The sequence below is a fragment of the Fulmarus glacialis genome, unplaced genomic scaffold, assembly GCF_000690835.1.
Source record: "Fulmarus glacialis isolate BGI_N327 unplaced genomic scaffold, ASM69083v1 scaffold9659, whole genome shotgun sequence".
Lineage (NCBI taxonomy): Eukaryota > Metazoa > Chordata > Aves > Procellariiformes > Procellariidae > Fulmarus > Fulmarus glacialis.
Window position 1 is genome coordinate 21123 of NW_009233970.1, and position 8361 is coordinate 29483.

At 42.8% G+C, this 8361-nt stretch overlaps 1 protein-coding gene across 1 annotated transcript in view; it reads left to right on the plus strand.

Annotated features, from left to right (window-relative positions):
* The window catches only part of DCT (dopachrome tautomerase), a 13498-nt gene extending 9457 nt beyond the window's left edge, over positions 1 to 4041 (plus strand). The window contains 3 exon segments of the mRNA XM_009585504.1: positions 4 to 26; positions 1445 to 1646; positions 3860 to 4041. Coding sequence (XP_009583799.1) covers positions 4 to 26; positions 1445 to 1646; positions 3860 to 4041 — 407 coding nt within the window.
* Positions 4042 to 8361: the final 4320 nt, after the last annotated feature.

An 8361-nucleotide genomic window follows, 5' to 3' on the forward strand; every position in this document is an offset into this window, starting at 1 on the left:
CAGCCGCCAATGATCCCATCTTCGTGGTATGTCTTTTTCCCCCAGCCTGAGTGGCAGTGGCGGTGGCTCAAAGGCAGCTGTCTCGGCAGAGATTTGCAGAACAGAAGTAAAGTGAATTCCCTAAAAATAAGCCCTGTAAATAGAAAAGGAGAAATCTTTTCTCTTTTCTTGAACACTGTCACGCCTGCATAATGGTCAAAGAGGGAAGAAATCTCAGGGTCATTTGTGAAATATAAAATAAGTTTTTAGGGAAAAGACCTGCTATTCCAAGTCATGTTGCCCTGAATCCTCCAATTAAGTGGTATCTAAATTTAATGGCTTATACCAGACATTTTACAGCAACGAGAAAAACTGAAAGTGGGGTTAGTTATTTTAGAGCAGTAGACTGAGTAGTTTGTTTGTTTAAAACTTCACAGGCTAAAAGGAAACCCATCTAATTTCAGGGTCTCTTGGGGAATAGAAATAATGTGATTTCACTGGTGCATTGGTACAGTGCCGCACTGCAATGAACAGCACAAACAGCAATGTGCAAATGAAACAGTTAACTTTGCTTACACATCTTTCCCTCCTAATAAATTCATGCCAATTTCTTTTCCTCTTTGTTAGATTAAACCACAGTGATTATATAGAGAAATTCCAATACAATTAATTTCTTTCTTACCTTTATTTTAAGATTGCAATCTTCTGTTGGAGAAATTAGCGCAAATACTTATGTAGTGGTTCTCCAGCTTATTTCCTTAGTAATTCTTGAATTCCTACATTAAATTCTTTTCTTACACAATGAAATCTTCATTTCATTATGCTGTAATTTTATAGGCAAGATTATTTTCTGTAAGATATTTTCTAGATTTTTTCTAGGGTGATAATTAGAAAACATGAGTACATCAGAAATTAATTTGAACCACCCCAGACATTTGTAATAATTGTCTGGACTCAACTTGGAAACAACTTTCCTGTATTAGTGCTTTATATACCTATAAACTCACTGGGCAAGACCTGATCAAATTCATGGGTACCTGGAGCTGTGGAGCTGGTGACACGCTCTAAAATGAGCGTGAAGAAAGCAATTTTCCATACCTGTTCAGAGACGAGAGAGATTAAAATATGTTTGAGAGGTACATTCACCTGAATGAGCTCAGCGGGCCCTCACCCGAGAGGACAGACCTGCCCATTCAATGCCAGCTGGTATTAAACCGCCTAGAGAAAGAGCTTACTATGAACAAGCAGCAGCAAGGACATATACAGCAAAATGTCCCATGCAGGAGATCAATTTACTTCATTCTCATGAGCTTTCCTGGTTTCCCATTCTGTAAATCCCACCTAAATTAGATTACCCTCTTCTCTCTCTTTCAAAAGCTGCTGCCATCTTAGGCGAGAGTGTTTTAAATGCTGTTGGGTCCTGAAGGAGTTTAATAAATGTGGGTGCCCATGCCTGGATTTGCAGGTTCTTCACTCCTTTACTGATGCCATCTTTGACGAGTGGATGAAGCGGTTTAGCCCCCCGGACAACTCCTGGCCTGAGGAGCTGGCCCCCATCGGTCACAACAGACTGTATAACATGGTCCCTTTTTTCCCTCCTGTGACCAACGACGAGCTCTTCCAAACTGCGGAGCAGCTCGGCTACACCTATGCCATTGACCTGCCAGGTACGTCTCAGAGGTGTGGAGGCTGTTCCAGGCAAAGAGATGAGACAGTTCACGTTTTCAATGACACAGGCATTTGGAAAATAAGGCACTTTTCACAAAACTTGGGTCTATTCACCTGCTCACTAGCAATCACATATTGTAGCACAGGTAGTTACAACTCACCAGGTAAGCCGTGGTAACTACAAGCGTGCACGTACTTAGTTCGCTCTGCTGCAAAATGGATCAACTTGAACTGCTCCGGCATTGACGACGGTGCTCCTTTGGGGTTGGGGAGTCTTTGATTTTGGCTCCTGCTCCCAGCACTGTTTATGCCTGTTACAGGATCCTTTAACCTTTCAGAGGTCAGTCACTCCGCCAGGGAGCTCCTCTGGCTAACCAGTCATTAGAAAACACTTGTTTTGCACAGGGCCCTGAATAATACTGTGCCGTGAATCTCATTAGGGATGAGCTCCATTAATCTTTGGATACCCTGGGGAGATGTACCTGGGTGTTTTGTGTTATAAAACCCCAATTGTAAAGATTTTCCATGCCCATAGGTGTGATGTGCCTTAGGGTTTGTCTGTTCATTTGAAATTACCTTTGGCACAAATCAGATAAAGACAAAAAACAAGAAAGCAAAGTATTTATGCACAAAATCCAAAATTTGCAATACGAGTTACAAATATTTGTAAAAGGCACAAGAGTAAGAAATGCTTCAGATGCTTCACCAAAGATTAAATCTGAGCAGTTTCTTTCCCCACTTCAGTATTCCTTTGAGAGGCACTAGGTGCTTATCTAACCTATGTGGCCAGAAATTTCTTATAAATGCTTACCACATATCTGTGGTTTTAATCTGTGGAGACTGTTTAAAACTCTATAGACTGCAAAAGATTGAAACCCATGTTCTCAGGCTGCATTCGTGCAGGGGAACCCTGGCTTGTGGAGGCATGCTACCTGCTTCTGCAGTAGCTTTTCTTAGGGGTGTCCCAGAATTTCCCCTGAAAATTTAAACTTTTACGGAGTTTAAGTTTTACTTTGTCTGGACCACTGCCCCCCCTCCTGCTTTGGAAATGCTGCTGCCCCTTGGGCATGAGGTACCCAGAGAGGAAAAAAGGCAGCTTGTGATTCTGCTGCTTTTCAACTCCCACCTAAATAAATTGTTAGCTCGCGGTGAAGCAGCGTATCTATCTCTGTCTGCATGGTCAGTGGTCAGGCAATAAAGTTTTTACATCCAAACGCTTCTCTTTTATCTAAATATATAACTTGCTAATTCTACTTCATGTAAACACATTAGAAATCAACATACGTAATATATTGCTGGCTCTTACTTGAGAGATGGTAAAGTGGTAAAAAATTCATTTTGGGACCTTACTGAACTTGGGCATGATTGACCTCAACTCTTTTGTTGACAGAGATTGCAGACTGGGGCACACAACTTTTAGTCACTTTTATAGTCAGTGTGACATCTCCTTGAGCCAACTGGATTTAAGCCCATAAGTCCAAGTACCTTCTAAATATCTTAAGCCCTTTTGAGAGTTTTTTTTGAATATTTAGGCAAATGTAGTTATTGCCATCTTGGTATATGTAGCACTTTTCAGAACAGGACTGCAGGCAATTTTTGCTTCTGAAAGCATAAATGAATTCACAAAATAAAGTTATTCAGCCAAGTGGAGCAGGGTTATTATACGAATTGGCAACATTATCTTAGAAGGCAGAAGTGGTTCCCCAGAAGTGGTTCAAAATCAGAGGATACTATCTGGAGCTGGTCGGCAGAACCACACTAAGTAGTGTTTTCAGTTAAGTTGACAATAGGCTGCTTTGTGGTCTACAGGAAAATTTGAGGGTTTTCTGTTGACGAAATAGCTTGGAAACAGCTATGCTGAAATGTCATTATAGAAAGAATTGCTTAAATCATTTATAATTTTGGCCAAATTAGGTAAGAAAATGATCTTTTTGTCTTGTCACTGTTAATCTTTCCCGTTCTCAGCACTTTAACTTGTATGAAAGGTTAAAGTTCAAATTCAGCTGTAGACTTCTCTGGCAGGAAACATCTCTGGCTCTGGTATGTGTGTTGGTTACACGGTGCATTACCAGCTTCGCCTGTGGCCAGTGGGTCTCTAAGCCACACAAGTAATCAATCATAATTACCAGGCTGTGGGATATTTTCTTTCTTCCCTGTGATTTGAGAAATGAAATTATGGGCTGTCCTCACTTCAGACGTTTCGTATTTCCAGATTCACTTGAAGAAACCCAAGCATGGGCTGTCATGGTTGGATCCACAATTGGAGGAGCACTTATCGCTCTGGCCATGCTCGTTCTGCTGCTTGTACTTTTCCAGCACCGAAGGCAGAGAAGAGGTTTTGAACCACTGATGAATGTGAGCTTCAGCCCCAAAAAGTACACAGAAGAGGCCTAGTGCCCTCGCTTTGTTTCTTTCCTTATTCTTGTAGGAAGTGACCTTGATTGCCTTATTGAGATCTTAGCTGAGAGTTTATCACACACTCCTTCGGCAGCTGGCTACATTGTTCTCATTCAGGTTTTCCTGTTATCATGTGAATTGTAATATATGAAATCTCTGGGTACATATGTGCAAGGCCCAAGACAGGCCAGACTTTCCTCATTACCAAACGTTGTATCTGGAGTGTGTGACACTTGTAAGTCATCCTCTATAGATTTAGATCAAGACAGCTGAGAATCCAAATAGAAGAAAACCAGCTTGAATAACGAAGATAAATTTTCACCTCAATGTATTTTTGATTTCATTTAGCAGCTCAGAGATGTGCTGAAAGTTATTAACTCTACATATATATTTGAATAACACATTATTTTACAGTTATCAATAAATATTCTGAATAACATAGTGTTTTTTTAAGGTTCAAAATGTTTCATGTTGTTTGACAAAATACTATAGGAACCCCCTGGTTACAGTTTATTTCAGAAGCATGGTCAATTCCATATGTTATTTCCAATCAAGCTGATGTTAGCAGTAGGTAAACCTCCAAACACAAATTCTCCTAAAATGTAAGAGCAGGAGTTCCCTGACAGCTAGGTATACACTTGTGTTTTACCTCTATGTTAGGGACCTGTGACAGAAGTTGAAAATGGTGCTTGTCCTTCTCTATTTTGGCACTGCTGCACTGTTTCATGAATTTCACTTACATTTCCAAAGTCTGGGACCCAGGACACAATGAGATAGCTCGCATTACCCAGGTATGCAAGTGGGGGATCAGGTTTGGATGTGGCACTCCCTAGACCCCGTCTTAAGCATTCCTTTACACAGTCCATATTTACTTCTTTATTTAGACATAGATTTGGACTACATTTGGGTGGCTCTCCTATGTTATCTTGAGACAGGGTTTTTACATAGCAAATGAAGTCCCAAACAGATTGTGTCAGCTTTGGTGCTCAATATGTTACATTAATGGAGTGCTCAGGTTTTGCCTTTTGTAAGGTCCTGAGTCTTAGAAAAACTCTGCTTTTGTAGCCTTCAATAAAAAATTCCAGTTATTAACGATTTCTGGTATTTCTTCTAGGCCTGCTCAATACTAGCCATGTGGACTAGAAAGAAGATCTCAGTAGGTCTTCACATATACTTAGCTTTGAATATGTGTAACTCCCAAAGCTTACCTCTAAAATGCAGACTTTTTGGGGCAAAGAAAAGTTATGATTTGCTCACCACACACTCAGATAGCCCTTGCCGCATGAGGTGGACAACGATCTGCTGCCATTTCTGCTGTTTTGTGGTGCGGGGGGAGCGCGCTTGTTCCTGGCTCGTGCCCAAGATGTCAATGGTTGGAGCACTTTTTGTACAACCCCTCGCCCAGTACCCTAGCTCCCAATTCAGGTTGCCTTTTGGGGTTTTTTACAATGTAGGGACCAGTGTCACTTGGTGCTGAGGACATCAGCTGAGGTTTCCAGAGACCTGGCTTGGGCATGTCTCAGATCAGTTGGACCCTGATCAGTCTCAGTTTGCAGCCAGGTCTGAGGTCTCCACATGCCCTTCTCAAGGAGATGTCAGCCACTTTCCAGCACTACAAGACCATGAGTCTTCACATGGCACTAGTTACTGCTAAATACCGATGTAGAGAGATGATGTTAGATGGAGATTGACACCTTTTTGTCCTTCACGTGATGTGAATGCCAAAGTTTAGGAGACAGGCTAGGCTGGTCCTGCCAAGGGTGAATGAGATTTTTCCTTGGGCTCACAGGGCATAGTGTGTGCCTAACTGGCTTCACCACCTTGGAGGTTTGGATACTGCTGTCCCAAGTGTTTGCTTTGCAAGCTGCCCTGGTTATGGGCAAGTGGCAGTGGCAGTGGGGTAGAGGAAGGAGAGAGCCAGGGGAGAAATGTAAAAAAAGTAGCATAGCAGCTAACTTGTTAGAACTGATTTTGCCTAAGAGCGGGTGAGTAAAACAAGGGAGAGTTGCTCAGTTCTCACTTGTAAATTGAGTAGAAAGGTGTTTTCCTTTCCAGAAGAAAAGCAATGAGGGCATTAGACTGATACTATGCACATAAAAAATGCTAGGTCAAAGGTCCGTGCATTACTCTTTCCACTCGCTGGGCCTTAGTTTAATAATTAGGGCTTTAAAACTGTGACGGCTCTTAACTGTTGCTTGTAAAAATCTGGCTGCAGCAGCCTGTATAGAGAACACAACCTGCCCTCTCGCGGTTTACTGGAAAATTACCCGGTGACACCAGAAAGCTGGAAAGCTGTTTTTCTCCTTTCTAAAAAAGTACAGTCTGGGTCTAGCAACAAGGAAAGTTGTGTCCTTGGTAAAAGGAAGTACATTTACATGAAATGCTTAAAAAAGAAGAAAGTTGAGCATAGGCACATTATAAAACGGTTGGAGAAAATCCTGTAGCAAGTCTGATTGTAAGGGTTGGTTTTACGTATTTTAATGTTCCACTCATCCCAAATTACAGAAAAGGCATTTTTTTATTGCTGGTTTATGCAGGTGTTAGTAAATACCTGCAATCTATTGCTGCATAAATTGTACTGAATCTATTACTGCCAGGGTGAGATGAAAAGGGACTCTTCTGTCCCGTAACGGGAGGCAAAGACTCCCACAGACCCCTAAGCTAAGGGAAACAATGCTGAAAACACACCATCCCTAATCTCAGGATACCCTGGGATTTTGGTCCTGCAAATCAGTGCAAAGCGTGACCTCAGCCCCTGGAGTCAGTGTGGGCTGGGGGCATGGAGCGGTGCCCGCTGCGGTGCCCTGCCTTCACACTGCTGGCAGCGCTGGGCTCAGCGTGGGCACCGAAATGGGGACAGGGAGGGCAGCGTCCACCCGGGACAGGGGTCACTGGTGCCCATGGACCGCCTCTGCCCATCACTTTTTTCCTCTCACATTCATAACTGAGCAGTCACCCGGCCCAGCCCAGGAAGGAAGGATGAGGGACCAGCACATCCATCTCTTGGTCGCTTTTTACGCAAGACACTTTGCTGGCAGATGAGAGGTGCGCTCCTGAATGACTTCAAGCTGAGGTGGGTGTAATCATCACCACCCTCCCCCGCCCCCGCTTTAAAATAATAGCTGCTGAATTGGTGCTTTCTTCTGACAAAAGGCTGTGAATCGCACAGGAGCATGTAACACACAGCTGCAAATGAGATGTTTAAGCTCCGGAGAGGGAGAAGTGTTCAAACCCATCCCTTTCTCAGCTTTTTTATTAGCTAGACCTATGCAGCTTCCAGCTCTGCATGCAAGTCTTTTGTGTGGATTACCTTTCTGAGGAGTTTAATCTCTCTAGTCACTAGTTAATTGCTCTCTCCGTTGGCTGTATGGGATCCGTGGGCAGCTAATGCCTCTTTCTGAGTCATCCAGTGGGTCAGGTGCCTGATTTTTTGACTCTGTAGTAAGCTGGTGGCCACATCATCTCTGTCAGTCATGGCCTGTGCCTTTGTGCAAATGATTATCATGAAAAATTCTCTGAAAGAATTAGTGAGAACCTGTTTCCTGAATTAAATTAAATCTCATTGCTGGCTGTTTAGCTGAATGCTTGAAAAGGAATCTGTTCCGATTCCGCCCCTGATTTAGGAAAGAAGCAATATAAAGCAACCACATCTCATGGCTATTATTGTAAAATTGGAAGTTGCAATGCTATTACTGACCTTCTTCTTCTATTAACTGCTTTCTTTACACTGCTTTTTTTTGTGTGCCTGTGCTTGTGATGGGAAGAAAAGAGAAAGAAGAGACTATCAAAGACTATCAGCTAAATTTAGTAGTGAAGATGCACACTTACAGAACCAGGCGTGTAGGCTGATGGCAACCAGGAAGGAAACTTAGTTTCATAAAGTACCCCCTTTGGCTCTTTATGCAGTGCATGCAGCCAGTTCAGTGCCCTGCACACAGCTGCCTGGAGAAAGTCATGTCACAAACAAGGCTGCATCTATGATCCTGCTCTACTTCAGTGCTCCTGCAGCTGAGACACAGCAGATATTAATTATCCAGAGCTCTTTGCTAAAACTAGGCTTTCCAAGACCTGCGTGGCCAGAAGAAACGGTACCAGTGCCAGCCATCTTTTTACACACCAGCCCTCTCTTCTTGTGAGGGGGCATCTACCTCCTCGCCTAAAGGCTGAAAAACCGTGGACATCAAAAGTTACCTCTGCATGGTGTTTCAGACAAGCAAATGTATAAGCCATTACATTGTATAGATCCAAAATCATGCTCTGATACTAGCAGGGGGTCCTCCAAGGAAGAAACGAGAAGAAAATGTGATCCTCAACCTA